At 40.8% G+C, this 22,491-nt stretch overlaps 2 protein-coding genes across 2 annotated transcripts in view; one reads left to right on the top strand and one right to left on the bottom strand.

Moving 5' to 3' along the window:
* Positions 1-8,031: 8,031 nt before the first annotated feature.
* LOC122061021 (pentatricopeptide repeat-containing protein At1g51965, mitochondrial) lies at positions 8,032-11,146 on the bottom strand. The gene is made up of 2 exons (XM_042624177.1): positions 10,327-11,146; positions 8,032-9,777 (listed from the first exon to the last, which is right to left on the bottom strand). The coding sequence occupies exons 1-2, from the start codon at positions 11,074-11,076 to the stop codon at positions 8,572-8,574; spliced, it is 1,956 nt and encodes a 651-aa protein (XP_042480111.1). The 5' UTR covers positions 11,077-11,146; the 3' UTR covers positions 8,032-8,571.
* A 783-nt stretch (positions 11,147-11,929) lies between these two features.
* LOC122061587 (ABC transporter F family member 3) overlaps positions 11,930-22,491 on the top strand; it is a gene marked incomplete in the record, with an annotated part of 26,005 nt that continues 15,443 nt past the window's right edge. Inside the window, 6 exon segments of the mRNA XM_042624943.1 lie at positions 11,930-11,947; positions 12,104-12,322; positions 12,540-12,755; positions 13,381-13,573; positions 19,948-20,156; positions 20,280-20,438. Coding sequence (XP_042480877.1) covers positions 12,119-12,322; positions 12,540-12,755; positions 13,381-13,573; positions 19,948-20,156; positions 20,280-20,438 — 981 coding nt within the window.

Raw genomic sequence — 22,491 nt, 5'->3', positions numbered from 1 at the left:
GGTGTATTCAAACAACTGCAGTGGCCTCTTCTCGAGCTGTGGGTCCAAAACCTCGCACGTGAATCTTCTTGAAAAGCTGCTTCTGTGGAAGGTTGTGTGCTCGAACAAATTAAGCAGATATAAAATTTGCCTCTGCCCCAGTATCAACAACTGCATGAACATCAGTATGGTCGGAGCCATGCAGGAAAGTACCCTTCTGTCTGAAGAGAGGGGCCTTATCAACTAGTCTATTCGAAAAAGATGAAAGGCTAGCTGAATGAGCTTCTACATCCTCATCTTCATCATCAATAATATCATCGTCCTCGAGGGGATAAGGATATAAATGAGATTCATCTTCACTCTTCTCTGTTGGCTGCTTCTCTGCTACGTTCACAGAACGAGTCCTGTTGGGACACTTGTTGGAATAGTGACCCTTCTCACCACAACTATGGCATATGATATTCTTCACCGCAACACTATCCTTGTTGAACTCTAACCTTTTCTCTTCAACTCTGCGAGCTTTAGGCCTCTTTTCCTCCATACGTGGTGGAGGTCTATAAACTGAAGAAGTCTTGAGCATACCCTTCCAATAAATGGACTTCTCTTCAGCTGTCTTGGCATGAGCCGCTGCCACATCAACAGACCTGAAATCAGTGTTAGCCAACTCAAGTCGAATCTCAGTACTTAACCCACTGATATATCGCATCACCCGTTGCTGGTCTGTTTCCTGAAGCCAACACCTTGAAGACAGTTTGTGGAATTCGAGGGTGTAAGAATCCACATCTTTGTTCCCTTGTTGCAAGTTAAGTAATTTATGGAACATTACCTTTTCATAATTAAGAGGAACAAATTTTTCAGTCAGGATCTGCTTCATGACCTCCCAATTGGTAACGGGTCCAAGTCTTCTGACAAACCTTGCATGTAGTACAACATCCCACCATGAACATGCATACCCAATAAACTTGGTGATGATGAGTTCACACTTCTTCACGTCTAGAAGAGACTTATACGCAAAAATTCTCTCCACTTTGGTAAGCCAGTCAAGAAATTCCTCAGGTCCCTTTTCACCACTGAACTCGGGAACCTCAACTTTGATGCCATAATCTCTGTCAGAAAATTGCCGGGTAACATCCTGGGGAACAACCGGATCAGATTGCTGCCTCTGAGGTGTGTCTTCGATCCGTAAAGTGTTGAGCTGAGGGGGTAATGTAGAGGATCCTTCTTCAGTTCGCTTGTCGGACCTCCTCATAAAGGCAATCATCTCTTCCATAAACTTATCAAACTTGGCTTCAGTCCTCTCAAGCCTAGCATCAGTATTCTGTTGGTTCTCGGCTAACTCACGATACAATTTGTGCAACTCAGCATTGGTGATGTGACTTACCATGGTTAGGAAATTGCAGGAAAATTTGCTCTGATACCACTTGATGCGGATCCGGATTCCAAGGACCGAAATCGGATCGCTTATGGCCCACAAGAATGACCAAAATCTCAAATTTAATGGTTGAAGGGTATTCTTGTAATTTCAGAAACAAGCAGGGCCTTAGAAATAATTATAAGGTAGATGGGGTAGTTCTAGAACTAAAACTTTAATACAAAGGCTTATTCTGAATTTTACCAAAGAGAAAAGGGGTTATGGAATATAACTTTTGGGAACAAGGGCTTAATTGTAATAACAGCAAAAATTCTTTTAAAATAAAAGAAACCTGTTCTTCTTCTTCTTGTCGTGAGAACCAGAAACCAGCGGACAGAAAAAAATTCCGATCGGTAGAACTCCTTCGATAGGGCTTGGTTGGACCTGAAATTCGAAACGAAGCTTCTCAGGATAAGGCTCTATTGATCCCACAAGATAAGCACCTGGATTTTCAAGCTGGGAGGCTGCGGGAATGACCAGAAGTAGAACCTGGCGGTAGAACAGAGTCAGTCTCAGTTGCAGGTATGATGACAGATGGTAAAGGGACTTTTCGGCAGCTGAAGTCTGATGATTTGTGTCGCCTAGGAGAGGGCTTCCTGCGATCAAATCCTTGGCCCAAACAACTCACATATAAAGGAGCTCGAAACACCTCAGTAGGGCAGCAGCTGTCACCCAGAACAGGGGCTGGGAAAGAGAACCAGCTAGAAGAAGAATGGAAGAAGAAAAAGAACAGCAGGAGAAGAAGAACAGAGGGAAAAGAAAAGACAGTTAGGGGAAGGGGAAGAAGAAAACAGTTCAGAAGAGAGAGAAAGGGAAACCACCCATGGCAGCCATCGTTTCCAACCAAAACATAAATTCTCAAATTCATTCAAAAATCTCTACTGAGTTCTCCATTACAGGGCTATTTAAAGAAAATAATAACATAATTTTGGAAGCTAATTAAAAATGGAAACTAAACCTAGATAGCAACTAAATAAAAATCAAATCTAAAGATAGCAACTACTTCCATCGTGCAACTGCATCAGCTCTCCCGGTCTTAAAAGAACTCGACTCCGTTGAGTTAGGTCGTGCTCCCAAGATACCCTTGTAAGTTGCTCGTTGATGAGGTGGCACGTATCTCGAAGCAGAAGATGGGAACATAACACCAAGAGGAGGGAGGGTAGGTTGACGTGCCACTAGAGCAGGAGTCAGTCGACGACGTGGCATGTCTGATAATGCGTGTGACCTCATTAAGTACATACGACCTCCTTGCTTCACCTTGATGGTGTTCCGTGCACCATCATAGAGAATGCCTGCATGTCGCTGCCAAGGTCGCCCTAGAAGAATGTCACAATGTGCCAATGGGGTGACCAAACAGGTGACATGGTACTGTAACGGCCCAAACTGTAGGTGTACTCGAACAACTGCAGTGGCCTCTTCTCGAGCTGTGGGTCCAAAACCTCGCACATGAATCTTCTTGAAAAGCTGTTTTTGTGGAAGGTTGTGTACTCGAACAAATTCAGCAGATATGAAGTTTGCTTCTGCCCCAGTATCAACAACTACATGAACATCAATAGGGTCGGAGCCGTGCAGGAGAGTCCCCTTCTGTCTGAAGAGAGGAGCTTTATCAACTAGTCTATTCGAAAAGGATGAAAGGCTAGCTGAATGAGCTTCTACATCCTCATCTTCATCATCGACAACATCATCGTCCTCGAGCGGATAAGGATATAAATGAAATTCATCTTCATTCTTCTCTGTCGGCTGCTTCTCTGCAACGTTCACAGAACGAGTCCTGTTGGGACACTTGTTGGAATAGTGACCCTTCTCGCCACAACTATGGCATATGATATTCTTCACCCCAACACTATCCTTGTTGAACTCTGACCTTTTCTCTTCAACTCTGCGAGCTTCAGGCTTCTTTTCCTCCATACGCGGTGGAGGTCTATAAACTGAAGAAGTCTTGAGCATACCCTTCCAATGAATGGACTTCTCTTCAGCTGTCTTGGCATGAGCCGCTGCCACATCAACAGACCTGAAATCAGTGTTAGCCAACTCAAGTCGAATCTCAGTACTTAATCCACTGATATATCGCATCACCCGTTGCTGGTCTGTTTCCTGAAGCCGACACCTTGAAGACAGTTTGTGGAATTCGAGGGTGTAGGAATCCATATCTTTGTTCCCTTGTTGCAAGTTAAGTAATTTATGGAACATTACCTTTTCATAATTAAGGGGAACAAATTTTTCAGTCAGGATCTGCTTCATGACCTCCCAATTGATAACGGGTCCAAGTCTTCTGACAAACCTTGCATGTAGTACATCATCCCACCATGAACATGCATACCCAATAAACTTGGTGATGATGAGTTCACACTTTTTCACGTCTGGAAGAGACTTATACGCAAAAATTCTCTCCACTTTGGTAAGCCAGTCAAGAAATTCCTCAGGTCCCTTTTCACCACCGAACTCGGGAACCTCCACTTTGATGCCATAATCTCTGTCAGAAAATTGCCGGGTAACATCCTGGGGAACAACCGGATCAGATTGCTGCCTCTGAGGTGTGTCTTCGATCCGTAAAGTGTTGAGCTGAGGGGGTAATGTAGAGGATCCTTCTTCAGCTCGCTTGTCGGACCTCCTCATAAAGGCAATCATCTCTTCCATAAACTTATCAAACTTGGCTTCAGTCCTCTCAAGCCTAGCATCAGTATTCTGTTGGTTCTCGGCTAACTCACGATATAATTTGTGCAACTCAGCATTGGTGATGTGACTTGCCATGGTTAGAAAATTGCAGGAAAATTTGCTCTGATACCACTTGATGCGGATCCGGATTCCAAGGACCGAAATCGGATCGCTTATGGCCCACAAGAATGACCAAAATCTCAAATTTAATGGTTGAAGGGTATTCTTGTAATTTCAGAAACAAGCAGGGCCTTAGAAATAATTATAAGGTAGATGGGGTAGTTCTAGAACTAAAACTTTTATACAAAGGCTTATTCTGAATTTTACCAAAGAGAAAAGGGGTAATGGAATATAACTTTTGGGAACAAGGGCTTAATTGTAATAACAGGAAAAATTCTTTTAAAATAAAAGAAACCTGTTCTTCTTCTTCTTCTTGTCGTGAGAACCAGAAACCAGCGGACAGAAAAAAAATTCCGATCGGTAGAACTCCTTCGATAGGGCTTGGTTGGACCTGAAATTCGAAACGAAGCTTCTCAGGATAAGGCTCTATTGATCCCACAAGATAAGCACCTGGATTTTCAATCTGGGAGGCTACGGGAATGACCAGAAGTAGAACCTGGCGGTAGAACAGAGTCAGTCTCAGTTGCAGGTATGATAACAGATGGTAAAGGGACTTTTCGGCAGCTGAAGTCTGATGATTTGTGTCGCCTAGGAGAGGGCTTCCTGCGATCAAATCCTTGGCCCAAACAACTCACATATAAAGGAGCTCGAAACACCTCAGTAGGGCAGCAACTGTCACCCAGAACAGGGGCTGGGAAAGAGAACCAGCTAGAAGAAGAATGGAAGAAGAAAAAGAACAGCAGGAGAAGAAGAACAGAGGGAAAGAAAAGACAGTCAGGGGAAGGGGAAGAAGAAAACAGTTCAGAAGAGAGAGAAAGGGAAACCACCCATGGCAGCCATCGTTTCCAACCAAAACATAAATTCTCAAATTCATTCAAAAATCTCTACTGAGTTCTCCATTACAGGGCTATTTAAAGAAAAATAATAACATAATTTTGGAAGCTAATTAAAAATGGAAACTAAACCTAGATAGCAACTAAATAAAAATCAAATCTAAAGATAGCAACTACTTCCATCGTGCAACTGCATCAATTTTATTTTATTTGCAATCTTTTAATTTAGGTAGTTTCTAGATAGGTAACAAGTTTTCAATTTGAGTATTTCTTTGTTTCTATTTCTAGATTTAGTAGATTTTATTTCTGTTTTAGTCTTTGACTTTAAGTAGGAAGCTTTAATTTTAGATTATTATAAATAAAGCATGTAACCTAAGTTATGGGATTAGTTGATTATTGAAGAAAGAATTAAGCTGTCAAAGGCCTACGTGGCTGCCTTCCCCCCTGTGCGATCTTCTCTCTCTTCTTCTTCTTCCACCCCCCTTCTTCTTCTTTGAGATCTCTTCTTTCCCCCTTCTCTCTCTCATTTCTTCTTTGTCTAGTGAGACAACCCGTTCTTTCTTCTTCCCCTTCCCATCGATCTGCTACTGCCATTCTCTCTGTTCTATTTTCTGTTTCTACTAAACCAATACTGCTACTCTGTTTTCTGGGCAACATAAACAGCCCTGGTATCAATCTCCTTTGATTTCTTGGAGCGCCCCCCGTAATTTTGGTATCAGAGCAAATTTCCTGTCAACTTGTTTACTCCAATGGTTGCTTACACCACCCCCTCATCTAAACTGTGGACTTGGTTACTTCGACAGAATGAAGAGATGTTGAAGATGGTTAGAGCTTTCCAAGAAGAATCGGAAGCATATAGGATAGAAGGGGAAGCATATATGATAGAAAGGGAAGCACAAGCTGTTACCCCCCAGGACATTAACACAAGACTTGATGCCCTAGAGCCACATATTCGGAACCCTGGCGGACAACAAGGTCACATTACTCATGACATTGTGACGATACCTCGAGAACCATGCCCCCAATCTAGAGACCATCACATCAAGCTTTGCTGTCGATGTTAAAGATGAACTTGACGATCCGATGAAGGATGCCTTTGAAGAACTGATCGATGGCCTGATCTCATTTGTGAAGACCCACCATCCGATTTTGATCAAAATCATATCATTTGTTGACGACCATCAAAAGATTGTGACCGTTGATCGCGAGGTGCGCTGGATCTTTACCCTATTGGAGCCATTGATCGAGGATGCTGATCAAGTGGTGTCGATTCTCTCATTCTATAAAACTCGTGGACGAGTTTTTCCAAACAACAGGGGAGTTGATGTAGCAGCGCTCCGATGGATCGACCCAAACCTGCTCCAGAACCCGGACCAAGACCCAGATCCAATTTGGGTTCCAAGTCACTGATTTGGGTTTAAGATTGTTAGAATATTTTAGGATTTTATTCTATTTGTAATCTTTTATTTTAGGCAGTTCAAGATAAGTAACAAATTCCAGGATTTTATTTTATTTGCAATCTTTTATTTTAGGTAGTTTCTAGATAGGTAACAAGTTTCCAATTTGAGTCATTCTTTGTTTCTATTTCTATTAGTCTAGATTTAGTACATTTTATTTCTGTTTTAGTCTTTGACTCCAGTAGGAAACTTCAATTTTAGATTATTATAAATAAAGCATGTAACCCAAGTTATGAGGTTAGTTGATTATTGAAGAAAGAATTAAGCTGTCAAAGGCCTGCGTGGCTGTCTTCCCCCCCTGTGCAATCTTCTCTCTCTTCTTCTTCTTCCACCCCCTTCTTCTTTGAGATCTCTTCTTTCTCCATTCTCTCTCTCATTTCTTCTTTGTCCAGTGAGACAACCCCTTCTTTCTTCTTCCCCTTCCCATCGATCTGCTACTGCCATTCTCTCTCTTCTATTTTCTGTTTCTACTAAACCAATACAGCTACTCTGTTTTCTGGGCAACATAAACAGCCCCAGCATCGATCTCCTTTGATTTCTTGGAGGGCGCCCCCTTGGTCCCCCGCATTACACTTTCATTGGCCTGCACACTAGTGCAGGGGCTACACAACCAGGTAGCGACCTCTTGACCTCAAAATATAAAGGCTGCCACTCAAGAATCAAATTCATGTATTTATAATTGGAGATAAAATCAAGATCCATAACCATTTATTAATTATCCATGGACTACAATTTAAGAATTCATCACACTCTCCATATGCCCAGCTTTTAACATACCCAGATATTGAGTTTAAGAAGATAAGAAAATAAGAAGACATTATCATCAACAATCATTCCTAAGGTTATCCAAATATGCAATTGCTTGGATCACAATGTAATCCAATATGTCAATCGGACTTCCATGAAATTTTCCCTGGCTAGTGCACAAAATGCAAATTCAATAGGATGAAATAAAGATGGAGTACAGAGTCACATAAGAAGGATTGACAACAAGCATAGAATCATTTATGAACAGGGAATATCAGCTGACATAATGAAATTCCCTGTTCATAAATGATTCTATGCTTGTTTTCAATCCTTCTTATGTGACTCTGTACTCCATCTTTATTTCATCCTGTTGAATTTGTAGTTAACAATATGAACAGGGAACACAGTCAACGTTAACTCGTAAAGAAGAGAAGTATGATACTGCTTGTCATATAGAACAAATGATTAATTAAACGAAACAAGCATCATCTGGTTTTTAACCCTCGCACCAAAAAATAAAAACAAAAGAGAGAGAGAAAGAAAAAAACTTTATCATATGGTTATAAGTCGGGCTACGGAAGCCATCGGTCAAGGACTCAAGGGCACTACTAATGAACAAATCCATTTATTTTCAGATAGGTTACAATGATTGACTGAAAACTAATAAGGAGTGTAAGTTGTGCAGTCTAACAACTCATATTTATGAGCAGTGGGTTGTCAGCAGATAGAGTTGCAAGAGCTTCAAAAAATGGAACAAAATCAGCTGCTAGATCTGAATTGTTCTTTTTTCCTTAAAAGCATGAAATGCTGAACATGTATAAGAAAAAAATACACAAAAGGCTGGTTCAAAATGCATAGCGATTTTAAGTATACAACAAAAATATATCCACCAAAATGCCTTATCAATTTTACAACAATTTGATGCTTCGGGAGCTTCACTGACATGGAAGTTTCTTTCACTTTGTATAAAGTGAAAATCTACAAAATTATGTATAAACCAAAAAGCAGAGTGGTTCATGCACTTAGAAATGCGATCAGAATGCATCATTTTTTTCAAGTTTCAAAGACCAGTCTCCTAATGCTAAAAATAACACCCTTTCCAAAACCAAAGAACCTTTTGTGCCAAATAAGAAACCAATCAATAATCCATGACTCCCAATTGCTCAAAGTAGCGTAAATCATCTCTGGAACTTTCATCCATGCAAATATGCTTACCAATTCCCAAGTTCACTTGGATGAATTCATTTCTCCAACTACGCTTACCAATTCCCCTTAAGGACACCTCATCATCCCTGATCCTCAAGTTAATATGGGCCAAAACCCATTAACAGAAAATGCCTATAACACATGATTTGCCCTCTGGTTCTAATCACCTTATGGGGCTTATGACCCAGCCTGTAATAGGGTTCTGCCTGCGTATTCTCACCGTCCTGTGTGATCCACTCTGCAAACGCTCAAGGACTGCATATGTGATAGAGTCTGGAGTTAAGCCCTGCTGTTTCAGTTTTGCATACAGATCCAGTGCTTCAGTAGTCTTTCCACTTTTCTCAAGACAATCAAGTAAAATGTTATAAGTCACAATGTTGGGATAGCAACCCTCAGCAAGCATCTCATCAAAAAACCTGCAAGCCATCTCGACTCTGTTGGTCTTGCCAAAACATTCAATGAGTGTGCTGTACGTGATTACATCAGGATTCAAGCCCCTCTCTTTCATCTCCTTGAACCGCATGTGAGCTTCGACAAGGTCACCGTTTTTTCCAAGACAATTAATTAAAGAATTGTAAGTGATAACATCAGGATTACAGCAGCTCTTCTCCATTTCCTCAAAGATTTTGATGGCCTCATCAACTTTGCCAGCTCTACCAAAGCTAGCGATCAGAATATTGTAGGTGAATATGTCAGGGCAAGGACCATCTCTCATCATCTTTTTGTAAAGATCATGAATGTGAGGTATCTGCTTTAACTTGCCAAGAGCTGAGAATAGTGTGTTATACATGATGGTATCAGTGCTGATTCCTTTCTCATGAATCTTACTAAGTAGCTCCAGGGCCTCTACTGTTTTTCCAGCACTGCATAGATTGTCCAACATGGACATATAAGCATCCCTATCTCCACTATCATGAAAATTCCACATGTTACAAAATACCCTGTGGGCTTCACTTGCATGGCCCAACTTGTTCAGTGTCCTCACAAGATATGCATAAATTGACTTGTTCATAAATTTCTTTGATACTTCTAAAACCTCATCCAGTCTTCCAAGCTTCCCTTCTGCTGCCAGAACTTCTAGAATCACACTGTATGTAAATTCATTTGGTTGGCAGTTGCACTCAACCATTTTGGAGAAGAGAAATACTGCTTTGTCTACCATCCGGTTCTTAGCAAGTGATTCGATCATAGTATTGTAAGCAATCAGGTTAGGAGTACAACCCTTCGTAATCATCTCCTGAAACAAAGCAAGAGACTTCTCTGGTTTCTCAATCTTTCCAGTCATTCTAATCATAATAGTGTATGTGTACTCATCGGGTTCACAGTGCTTCAGTTTCATATCACTGAAAACCTTGTAAGCTTGTTCAACCTGCAAAAATGCTTCCAATTAGCTGGTATGGAACTGATATGAACTTTTAGGTTACAATATTGGGATGCTCTAGGATTTCCAGTTCTTTAGAAAGAGTTTTCTACTAGCCAACAAACTCTTCTTTTTGTATCACACAAACTTCTCTTGTACTGGACCAACAAAACTGGCAATAAAAGGTTGACAAATAACTTGGTTCCAACTGCAACAAGTGGTTCTTCCTGAACTGAAGATAACTATGTCGTACATTTTTTAGTGCCTTAACCACTTAATTTATAGATACATCAAGGCTAAATTTAGGAGTTGGCAATAGAGTACATTGGTGACAAGCATAACCTTTGCAAGAAAACAAGAGCCTAAGGACCATGGTATAAGTAATCAATATCGGATTTCCCATTTACGTACTTTAAAACCCTGATTTACATAATTTTGACTTCTGAGAATACACTGAGATGAAGCCTTCCTGAATGAAGGAACTGTCAAATGTGCATCCATACTTAGACAATGAGCTTAACACTAAACAAGAAAGGAACAAAAGGAAAAAAATTGAACCTTTTCATCTTTGGCGAGAGCATCCAACAACATATTATATGCAAAGATATCAAGTTTATATCCACGCCTCCTAATCTGTGTGTAAACCTCAGAAGCTCTGGAGGAATCATTGAACCTTAGATAAGCTTGAAGAAGGCATTTATAAGTATAAGAATTGAACCTGAGGTCCCATTTCTTGACAAAACCCAAACACTTCTCGAGCTCCATAGTCCACTCAATGCTGCTCCCAAAGATCCCAATCAAGATATTGACGGTGGAAATGCTACCCCTCAAACCCGATTGCTCCATCTCATCGACAATCCCACGAACAAGCTGGATAGAATCGGGTGCAGACGACTTGGCCAAAATGGTAAGAACTCGATTGTAGGTAAAGCAATCATGGCGAAAACCGGGGATTGAAGAAGAACAGAAGCGGAAGAACTCAATGGCTTTGCAAGGGGAATTGAGGGCTTTGAGGATTTCACTGGCTTCTGAGGTGGTTATGGTTAGGTCTAAAGTGTTCAGATACTCGGAGAGTTCGAAGAAAGGGTCAGAGGAGACTGGAGACTGAAGGATTCTAGACACTTTACAGATGAGATAATGGCGTGGGAGAGTGTATCCTCTTACATCTTTGAGGAGGTCTTCGGGGGCTTCAACTTTGACGGCGACTGCACGGCCATTCTGGGCTTCGCTGACCACTCGGCCGCCGTATTTGGTAGCGAATCGGCGTTTGGAGACGAAGTAGCATATACCAGTTAGATGATGCCTCATGATTCACAGTCATCAATGTTTCGGTTTCATCGGTTTCTAAGAGGTTTAGGATTAAGCCATACTGTAAACCCCAAGGGTTAGCGAAGTTCGCTCGTAGGGTACACCCGTCGTTCGTTTATTTAAAATTTTAAGTCATGCAAAGGATTTTACCATTAGCCAACATCTATTATATTAGGAAAATAATCATCTGTTTTTTTCATCCCTTTTTTTCTTTGTTTTGTTACCTGCAGAACGCGACACGTGGACAACTTTAAGACTAACGCACCGGATATAATAATCTTCACTCAATCTTGACCGTTGGTCTCCTTGTTGTCCACGTGTCGCGTTCTGCAGGTAGCAAAACAATGAAAAACATGGATGGGAAAAATAGAGGATTTTGATCCCATCTATTATGGGGGGTTTAGCCAAATCACAAGTGCCTCTAGGCTCTAAGGCATGAAGACCCTATAAAATTCGACAAAGAGGTGACACACAGACAAAGAGCTGATAGACACATGAATTTCAATTCAGAAAGCAAGATCTATGATCAAACCTTTACCACTGTACCTAATATTGGGACTGTTTAGTTAAAAATTTGAAACCTAAAAAGTTAAGAGGGTGTGAAAACCCTACCGATTTAGCATAGGAAACGCTAGCATGGTATTTTGACTCGTAGCTCAGTTTAAGCATTTCCCCAAACATTTGCCACGTGGCAATCACGCCCACAGTGGTGCCCAGCCTGGCAGATGCAGAGGAGAAAGTGAGGTCCATGCTTTCCAGACCGTTGTAATGGTATCATCCAACACTACATTCTCGTTGGCGAAGCCTATATAAGAACTCAGATTAGGTCGGCGGAGATACGCAGCCGCGGCACCCTCTGAGGCTCGTGGAGGTAAGAGGGTTTTTAGTGTCCTCCCTCGAACACCAGAAGGTCCAGAACACATTTCAAGGAGTACGGACAATTTAGTAAAAATTTAGTTTTCGGTTTTCTCATTCAAACTAGTTTTGTTGAAATTTAGCTTTGTTCTCTGCAAATCTTCTTTCCTAGACCTTGTTCTTGAAGATGGTTGAAGTAGTGGGATCTGTTGTTCATGAAGTATTGGGTCTAAGAGCTCAAGATGTCGATAAGCCTATCATCGATTACATAATCAATGTTCTCGCCGACGAGGATTTCGATTTTGGGATCGAAGGAGAGGGCGCTTTCGATGCCCTTGGGGAGCTTCTTGTTGATTCTAGATGCGTCAGTGACTATGATGAAGGTCGTTCGGTGAGAACAATTCTTCCCTTTGGTTTCTATTGTTTATCCCTTCTAATCTGTTCGTGGTAGGGTTTAACGATTCTAGGTTTGTGTGTCTTTGAAACTGAAATAGAAAGGATGATACAAAAAACTAGTACTCTATAATGTTATGTGTTGAAAAAAATCTTTGATTTGATCAAAATGTTGGGGTGTATAGTTCCTGAGACCGATTTTCATAAAAATATAGGTGTGTGGAATACTCTCTGATAAATTTGGAAAGCATGGATTGGTAAAAGCTAAACCAACTGTTCGAAGCCTAGCAACACCCTTGCGAATGTATGATGGAATGGATGAAGAAGAAGCCCCCAAGAAACAACCTGAGCCTGTGGATGGCCCTTTGCTGACTGAGCGAGACAAAGCAAAGCTTGAAAGAAGGAAGAGGAAGGAGGAGCGCCAGAGAGAGGTGAGAACATAGCAAGACATATTGCGACAAATGTGATTACTTAATTCAGTGTTCTTTCATTTAAGGTTATTGTTGATTCCAGCCCTTCGATTGGTTGACTCGGTTGCGAGTCTGTGACTGGTTTTAAGTACTGAATCTATAGTCTGAGACACTATGCATTTAACAAAACTGAATATCAACGCGGTATTTGTGCTTAATGTTTATCACTGCCTCATGGTTGACTTGGATAGACATGGGAGGGTCTGTGTGATAGAGTAAGCACCACAAATCTATTTGGTCGAGTTTTATTTCCAAACGAGCAGAAAAAGTGGCCCAAAAGTCAATAAAATGCTTCATAACATTACAAATATGCTTCTTTGTTATAACTAATGCTAGTTGCATTCTGGTAATTTTGGTCAAATTGTGCTCAATGTTTGGAGTAGTGATATGTGCGTCACACCATCTATCACATAAACCTACCCACATCTGTTCAAGTGGCAGGTGGTGTTGATAAATTCACACATGTAGTGGACACTGAACACTCACATATCCTATTATATAATTTTTTTTTTTAATATTTTGATTGGCTTATATATATTCAGCTAATGCATTCCTTGCTTATTGTTCTACACTTGACATCACATAGGCACAATACGAAATGCATTTAGCAGAGATGGAAGCAGCTAGAGCAGGTATGCCTGTTGTATGTGTAAACCATGATAGTGGCATGGATGGACCAAATATCAAAGATATCCATATGGAGAACTTCAATGTATCTGTTGGTGGTCGTGATCTCATTGTAGATGGCTCAGTAACACTTTCTTTTGGGAGGCACTATGGTGAGCATACATTACTTTGCCCCCCCCCCGCCCCCACCCCCCCCCCCCAAAAAAAAAAAAAAGAGAAGGAAAGAAAAGAAGAAGAAGAAAAAGTTCAGTATTGCAGCCCTAGATTTTCTAATAAGGTAATTTTACCAGTAAAGATTTCTATCATTCCCCCCTCCCTCTTCAGGTGTGTGCTTCCCTTTTTGGGTATGCATACATTCTGTTGCAGCTCAATTAAGATTCAATGCTTCTGCTCATAGCCTTGAATACAAGGTGGATGATATATTGGATTAACTTATTGGCTCCTTCAAAGTTGGAAGAGACCCTTCTTGATGCAGTAGTGCTTCTATGGACCAGCCCGAACCCGTTTGAAAGCCTAGACCAAGAATCTTGTTGAAATCTAAATTTCGTCTAGTAGGTTATTTAGGTATTAATTTGAGTTGATATTTTAATCTTTTATTTTTTTATTTTGGTAGGAGTTAGCTATGTAGGAGGGAGATAACCCCAAGGGGGTAGTGGAGTTGGCAAGGGACCTTTGCCTTAGGAAGCGTGTGGTTCTGAGTTTGACTCCTGTTACCTCCTTAGGGCCACTCACACAGGGTGTTCAATGCTCTTTGCTGCTTTCGGTGAAAGTTGAATGGTTCTCATTGAACCCAGATATGACTCGGTTCATGCGGTTGTGGGGTCAATGGGGGCCTGCGGGACTAGTCAGGCGAAGGCCTGGATACATTTGGTTAGCAAAGAGGAAAAAAAAGAGAGGCTATGTAGGGGATTTTCTTTGAGTTAGTTTCCTAGTTAAGATCCATCTTTTTTTTTTTTTTGGATTGTAAGTTAGAGTTTAAGCGTTATATATGTATGTAACCCTACGAAGAGATTAGATGAAGAGAATGAAATTTTAAGTTTCATTGAGTGTGCCTACGTGGCTTGTGGTTGTGTGCTCTCTCTTCCTCCTTCTCCTCTTCCTTGCCTTTTGATTGGTTCCCTCCCTTCTTCTTCTTCCCTTCTCTCTTTCCTTCTCATTCTTCTACTCTTTTTTTCCCTCTTCCTTCCTTGTTTCTCTTCATTACTTCCTGTTACGCTCTTTGCTGGTATACCCTGTTCTGGGCGGTTGTTGCAGCCCCAGAGTTCCGAATTTCCTTCCCCCATCCCTAACCCTCTTACCTTCAAATGCGACCATCCTGTCACATTTGAGCCCTAATTCTGGTTGGACAAATAAGTTGCAAAATCGAGTTCAGAACTGGTATCCCTTTCCTCCAGAATCAGTTCTCAGACTTCTCATTGGATTGACCATTGGTTGGGTTTGAGAGAATCTTGGGTTGGCTATCTAATCCCAAAACTTTAATTTGTTTGGATCCGGTATGGGTTGAGTTCTCTTGATTGAACCAACAGAGGTTACTGCTGGTTCTAATCATGGAAGGAAGGAAGGTCTCTTCTTCTATTTACTATTAGAACATATCTTTTTTATTATTTACAAGAATGCCCCTCTCATCTTAAGTTGTATTTCAACCCTTCTTTGGATTCCTCATATTGTCTTCTTCCTTTTAGTAAATTACTATTCTGTCCCTGCTTTCATGTATACCTCCCAATAGTGTGCTGAACTTCCATTTAATTACAAAATTGCCTCAATATTTTTTAGTTGAGTTATTATTCATTTGGGTGGGCCCATAGTGACCCAAATTTAGGGTTTTCGAACCCTAAGGTCGCATCACTTCTACTGTGCGTGTTCCAAGAGGCTTGGTGCTTGGGACATTGTTGAAGTATTGAACTTTAAGTTTAGTTTTCTCAGCAAGAGAAGTATGCTGCAACTTGTGCATGGATCCTACTTTTATTTTAATACATCTCTTATAACCACTTAACCTGTTCTATTGCATGTCTTGTGGGTAAACGTAGAATCAGATTTGCATCATGGAACATTGGATCTTTGATAGGTAAGAATGTGGAGTTGATTGACGTTATGCGGAAAAGAAGGATTAATGTTGCGTGTATTCTAGAAACGAGATGGAAAGGTAGTAAAGCTAAAGGGTTGGATGACTTCAAGCTATGGTACTTGGAAAATGAAAGTGGGAGAGGGGGAGTGGGCATAGTAGTTAACAAAGACCTTAAAGAGGATGTTGTGGATGTTAAGAGACTTGGAGATAGGATCATCATCATTAAACTGGTGCTTGGGGATGAGATTGTTAGCATAGTTTGTGCTTACGAGCCCCAAGCAGGGCTTGATGACAGGGTTAAGGTACAATTCTGGGAACACATGGATGAAATGATGCAGAGTCTCGGTATGAGGGAGAAAGTTATTATTGGTGGGGATCTTAATGGCCATGTGCGTAAGGAGCGTAGAGGATACGAAGAGGTGCATGGAGGATATGGAGTCGGGGAGAGGAACACAGAGGGGACCTCAGTGTTGGACTTTGTGATGGCATATGACCTCTGCATTACAAATACTTTCTTTGAGAAAAAAGAAGCACATTTAGTTACTTATAAGAGTGGATTGCACACAAGCCAGATTGATTTCTTTATGACTAAAAGACCCACAGAATGCTTTGTAAAGATTGTAAGGTTATTTCGGGAGAGAGTTTAACGACACAACATTGATTGCTGGTCATGGATATGTAGTTTAGTATGAGGCAACACAAGAAGGCGATACACTTCTGCCCAAAAATAAAATGGAGATGACTACTCGGAGTCCCCCTAAAATCCTTTACTGATAAAGTGATTGAACGAGGCCCGTGGGACTATGTGGGAAATACTAATGACGTGTGGACTACAATGACAGCTAGCATCAAGGAGGTAGCTAAAGAGGTCCTAGGCGTGGCTAAGGGTGGGTGGCATACCCTTAGGGCCCGTTTGATAACGTTTCTGCTGTTTCTGTTTCAAGAAACGACAGAAACAGAAATTTTCCGTTTCCGGGAACAGAAACAGAATTTTGGGTGTTTGATAAACCTTGTTTCTTGAAACATTTCTCTGTCTCTTCTTCTGCAAATAGGAAACCGACCCCTCTAGACTCCATTTCCAATTGACCCCCTGGTTTGTAAGATCCAGTTTTGATAATGAGTGTGCTAGTGTCCCTGTTGCAGTGGATTGAACAAAAAACTGAAATTTCAGACGTTCTAAGGTTGAGAAAGGGTAGAAATATCCCAAAGGATTTGATTGTTGAGAAAGGGTAGAAATTTCCAATCTGTTCTGCTTTCGAAGATCTATGGTTGGGTAAATGATTTTTGGAAAGATGTTATATTCACAATCACACACTGATGGAAAAACAAACAAATAACATTTCGGGCATGGTCTAGTTGGGTTCATTCTTCCTCTAATTAAATTAAATTTAAATACAAAAAAGGAGAATTTACATAACATGAGGCATTTTCACCACTGTAACAGGGGTCAGATTACTTGCCGACGAAAAATTACCCGATTTGGTGGTCGTGAAATCGAACCCACCACTGGGAAAAGACGATGCAAGCTTTCCAGGGTTACCCCCAACAATCCAACCAGTTGAACCATCCTCTTCAAAGAAATCCCCATCATCAAGCTTACTGAAAGGAGTAGGAGAGGTACCCAGAAGCAACTCAGAAGGGTTGTAGCTTCCAAGGGGCATGTCATCACCCATCGCAGGCCTACGAAGAGGCGACATGGAAACTTGAACTGGAACTACACAAGACTGATTGTGAAGAACCAAAGAAGATGAGAGGTTATTAGAGGTGTGGCGAGGTGGGGGTATCATGACAGGGCAAAGAGAGTTGCTGGTCGGTGAGATGTCGGAGATGGTGGTGATGGTAGTGATGCCAAACTCCGTCTTCAATATCGATTTTTTGTGCCCCATTTTTGTTTCGAAAAACGAGCGAAACAAGTAAAACTTGTTTCGTCATTCATGTTTCTTGAAGCATAAATTGTTATAAATTTCAATTTATGTTTCAAGAAACAAGTGGAACAAAACACTTTTACCAAACAGTATTTATGCCGTTTCTTTGTTTCTGAGAACAAGAAAACACAGAAACACGTTTCTGGTAACGTTATCAAACGGGCCCTTAGTGAGAACTAGTGGTGGAATGAGGTTCAGACTACCATTAGGACAAAAAAGGAATGTTTTAAGAATTGGCAGAAGACTAACGAAATGGAGGATTAAACAAGATACCACACAACCAGGAATGAGGCTAGGAGGATTATGGGGAAAACTAGAGCAAAGAAATATGATGATCTATATGAGAACCTTAATACAAGGGAGGGAGAAAAAGAGATATATAGGATAGCTAAAATAAGAGAAAGACTGAACAGAGACTTAGACCAAGCTAGATGCATCAAAAGTGAAGAAGGTAGAGTGTTGATACGAAATGAGGACATTATGAAGAGATGGGGTGATTACTTTTGTAACCTACTAAATGAAGGTACTGTGACTGAGAGGGTGAACCCAGCTATAGAGGGGAGTAGACATGACACTGATCGAACTTTGGAAGAGCTTGATGGACATTTATTGCAAGTTGGCGAAATCGAAGTTAGAGAGGCCATGCGAAGGATGAATATAGGGTGAACGACGGGTTCGGATGAAATCCCAATCGAAGTTTGGAAGAGCTTGGGAGGACGTGGGGTGGCTTGGTTGACTAAGCTGTTTAATATGATCTTGAGTGCAAAGTCTATCCCGAATGAGTGGAGGAGAAGCATTGTGGTTCCGATTTATAAGAACAAAGGGGACGTTCAAAACTGTAATAACTATAGGGGCATAAAACTTATGAGCCACACCATGAAGCTACGGGAAAAGGTTATTGAAGCCCACCTAAGAAAGAAAACCAAAGTATCGGAGAACCAATTCGGTTTTATGCCAGGGAGATCAACAACATAAGCCATTTACCTCCTAAGGAGGCTTATGAAAGTTTTTAGAGCCCACAAAAAGGATCTACATATGGTCTTTATTGATCTACAGAAAGTATATGATAGAGTCTCGACAGAACTAATTTGGCATATCCTTCAGAAGAGGGGTCAGACTAACTATGTCGATATAATTAAGGACATATACGGGGGAGCAGTGACGAGTGTGAAAACGAGAGATGGGCAATGTAACAAATTCCCGATCACTATTGGGTTACATCAAGGATCTGCTCTAAGCCCCTATCTGTTTGCACTCATTATGGATGACCTAACCAGGCACATCTAAGACTCAGTCCCGTGGTGTATGCTATTTGTGGATGATATTGTGCTGATAGATGAAACTGTGGATGAGATTAATACTAAACTGGAGCTATGGAGATCAAACTTGGAATCAAAAGGTTTTAGGTTAAGCAGAACGAAGACAAAATATATGATGTGCCCCTTCAGTCAATCTAGAAGAGGGGAGGGAGTGGTGAAGCTTGGGGAACAGGAACTACCTCGGGGGGACTGTTTTCAATACTTGGGGTTTATCATTGACAAATAGGGGGATACAGAGGATGATATTGCTCATAGGATTAAAGTGGGGTGGATGAAGTGGAGAAGCGCGTCGGGAGTATTATATGATAAAAGAATACCATTGAACTCAAGGAAAAATTTTATAGGACAGTTATACGATCGGCTATGATATATGGAGTAGAATGTTGGGTAGCTAAGAAGAGTAATGTGAACAAACTCAGCGTAGCTGAAATGAGAATGTTGAGAGATATGTGCGGGAAGACCAAGATAGATAGGGTAAGGAATGAGAATATTAGATATGAAGTGAGGGTTGCACCGATCCAGGACAAACTCCGCAAAAGCCGATTGAGGTGGTATGGCCATGTCCAACGGAGACCAATGGAGGCTCCAATACAGAAGAGTGACCAGATTTATTGGGAAGGCGCTAGAAAAAGTAAGCGTAGACCTAAGATGACTATTAACGAGGTAGTACGAAAAGATATGCAACTTGTAGGGCTCGATCCTAGTATGACTTTGGATAGAGTTTTGTGGAGGACAAGGACCTATGTTGCTGACCCCCTTTAAGGGATGTGTCCATGATGTGTATCTATATTCTACGTTACCCTCTAAACTTATCCCCATATTTTTCTCCTTTTAACCTATCTTCTATGAATAGTTTAGCTTCATTACTTTCTACTATTTTACATCATTGGATCCATGTAGCCGACCCCATTCAGTTGGGATAAGGTTATGTTTGTTGTTGTTGTTGTAGAAGTATGTTGCAAGTTTTGAATCTCTAGTCTCATCACCTGGCTGACAGATTGTAGTGAGTGTTTTGTATACTGTAGCCTGAATGGTTCTTTTTTTTTTCTGATCGAAGACATAGGTGGTGATTTCTTACCTTGCTTCAGTCCTCAATGGATGAAGTGGTTTCTGTTTGCTACTCATTTCTAAGTTTACAGTTTAATGGTTCACCTCTTTTGGAACCAGTAGTTCTCAGTTGATTTTTGATGCACTACACTGGACTGAATTTTGTACAGGTCTTGTTGGGAGGAATGGTACTGGGAAAACAACCTTCCTCAGGTACATGGCGATGCATGCAATTCCTGGGATTCCTAAGAGTTGCCAGATATTACATGTAGAACAGGAAGTTGTTGGTGATACTATGTCAGCCTTGCAATGTGTTCTTAACTCCGATGTTGAAAGAACTCAACTTTTGGAAGAAGAAGCTCGTCTAATTGCTCAACAGGTTCAAATAATGGTGTTTATTGCAAGATATGGTTTTTCATTTGCCCCTGCCCTTCCTGTGGTTGGACTTGCCAAATTTTTAATGGTTTATTGAAATTACTGAAGTTATCCTTCTGTTTTGAAGAGTGATCTGGACTTAGAGGCCACGGCAGAACAGGCAAATGGGAAGCTTAGTGGGGAAATTGATAAGGACATTGTCTCACAGAGGCTTGAACAGATATATAAAAGGCTTGAGTTCATTGATGCATATTCAGCTGAGTCGCGTGCTGCTTCCATTCTTGCGGTCAGTTTTCAAGGTTTATTTATTTTAATTGTTTTCTATGATATTCAATTTTTTTAATTGCAATTATATCTATTTTTTAGGATTTACTTAGGCAATTTGAACAGATGTTTGGAACATAACTTCTTATGAGGGTGGGGTTAAGAGTGATGCAGTTTCGTGGTTGAACCAACTTGCCCAGTCTGGCCGGCCACCCAGACCGTGAACTGAGTCCAAGTTTGGTTATGGTTCGATAGGATATTGGAAATTTATTTCGAATTATCTAGTAATCTTTTGTATTGGAGTTTTAGATAGAGTTATATACTAGGAGATAGTTTCCCTATTTCAAGTTTCATAGGAGCTTTAATTTTCTTATTTAGTTTTTTAATTTGAGAATCAGTTTCTAATTGCAGGAGTCTTTTATTTCATTTATATATGCTTGTAATCCCCATCGTGGGAGAGATTTTTGACTAATGGAATGATTTGGTTGAGAAGCCCACATGGCTGTGCTTGCGCGCCTCTTCTTCCTTCTTCCTTATTTCTTCTTCTCCTCCTTTTGGTTTGGTAAGCTGTTAATTTATTTCCTCTGCTTAACTTCTACTCAGTTCTCTCTTATTTTCCTTCCAATTTCTCTTCCCTACCCTGGCCAGGGTTAACACCAGCCTGTCGTAACCAATCTTTGAGTTCCCTCTTGCCATCTCTCTCTAACTTGGGGATAATAAATCTCACCTCTAGGCGATCTTACCTGTAACACCCTAGGTCCAAACTTTGCTGGAATTGAGACCACCAAATCAAAGTTCAGAGCTGGTTCTTCTTTACTGGTGGACCTGAGTTGCAGAGATTTCCGTTGATCTTCTGACTGTTGCTTGGAGTGTTTATCATTTGGAATCCACACAAGCTTAAGTTGTTGACCACCACGTGATGTTTCAGGTCAATCGGAGACTCCTTGAGTGAGATCTCCCATCTGCAAGTACTCCCTATTCTGCTGGTTGCTTGTGTCGTGAGTTTGAAGACAACCTCAGTGACATATCACAAATGACCTCTCTTTTATCCCTTCTTTCCATTATTTCCCTTACCTTTAGTCTTAATTTTGCATTGTCCATTAATTTTTGTTCTTGGTCAGTCTGCCCTTGATCAACAAATACTTTCCTCTCTTGTCCATTCCTCTATTTAACTACCAAATTGCCTCTTGGAATTTCTGGTTAATTACCAGATTGTCACTCTCCCTTTGCGAACTTCAATTTATTTACAGTTTTGCCTTTATCATTCAACCTTTTGGTTAGTGTACACTTAGTTGGGGCCATTGAAGCCCATATTAAGGGTTTGCAAACCCAGGGATCGTATGTGAGAGAGGAAAACTTAAAAGTGATGGTTTACTATCTTCTTAGTTTTGGTTAGGGTTGGCTGCATTATTGATATTATCTTTAAATATAGTAATAATTTCTCATAGTTTTATTAAAAGAGAAGATGGCCATTTGCTTCTATTAGGACCAAATTGTGAACGTTAAGAACATGGTTGAAAATTATGGGTTAATCTCTCACTCTATTGATGGGAACTGTTTTGTCCTGGGATACAGGGCTGGTATGACCAGAGAGAGTAAAATACATGCAAGGTTTTAAATGCTGGCACCGGATACTTGGACACTGCTGATCCCAAAACGAATCAGGTGATCTGGCCCAACTTTTGCTGATGTTACACAGGATTTCAGTGGTATTGGGCAAGATCGGGTGGATCAGTATTGTCCGATTGCAATACAGATCAGCCAATATGCCTTATCCAGCCCTGAGTTTGAAAAACTCAAAAACTTGAATGCATATTTTAAGGGTTGTCTTGAACTAACATTGTACTAAGATGCACTGTTTTACTTGGATTTGGTAGACTCATTGTGTTATACTATGGTATTGCCTGTGATCATAATCTCTTGATTTAGTGAAATCTGGATTCTAATGTGAGTTATGCGCTGAGAAGTTTTTGAGTTGGGCCATCAGTCAGCCACTACGCCTCTCCTCCCACCCCATCTTTCCCCTGAAGATGTGAGTCTTCCTTAATTGTCCTCTGTGTGTTTGGGGGGGGGGG

Source organism: Macadamia integrifolia, chromosome 14, assembly GCF_013358625.1.
Source record: "Macadamia integrifolia cultivar HAES 741 chromosome 14, SCU_Mint_v3, whole genome shotgun sequence".
In the NCBI taxonomy this organism is placed as follows: domain Eukaryota; kingdom Viridiplantae; phylum Streptophyta; class Magnoliopsida; order Proteales; family Proteaceae; genus Macadamia; species Macadamia integrifolia.
This window is presented reverse-complemented; position numbering and strand designations above follow the sequence as displayed.

What these genes read in the sequence shown, in the direction of transcription:
- LOC122061021 (XM_042624177.1), bottom strand. Translation starts at nt 11,076, where the DNA reads ATGAGGCATCATCTAACTGGTATATGCTACTTCGTCTCCAAACGCCGA. An exon ending in CTCTCGCCAAAGATGAAAAG is followed by an intron (nt 9,778 to 10,326) that starts GTTCAATTTTTT and finishes GCATTTTTGCAG; the next exon opens with GTTGAACAAGCTTACAAGGT.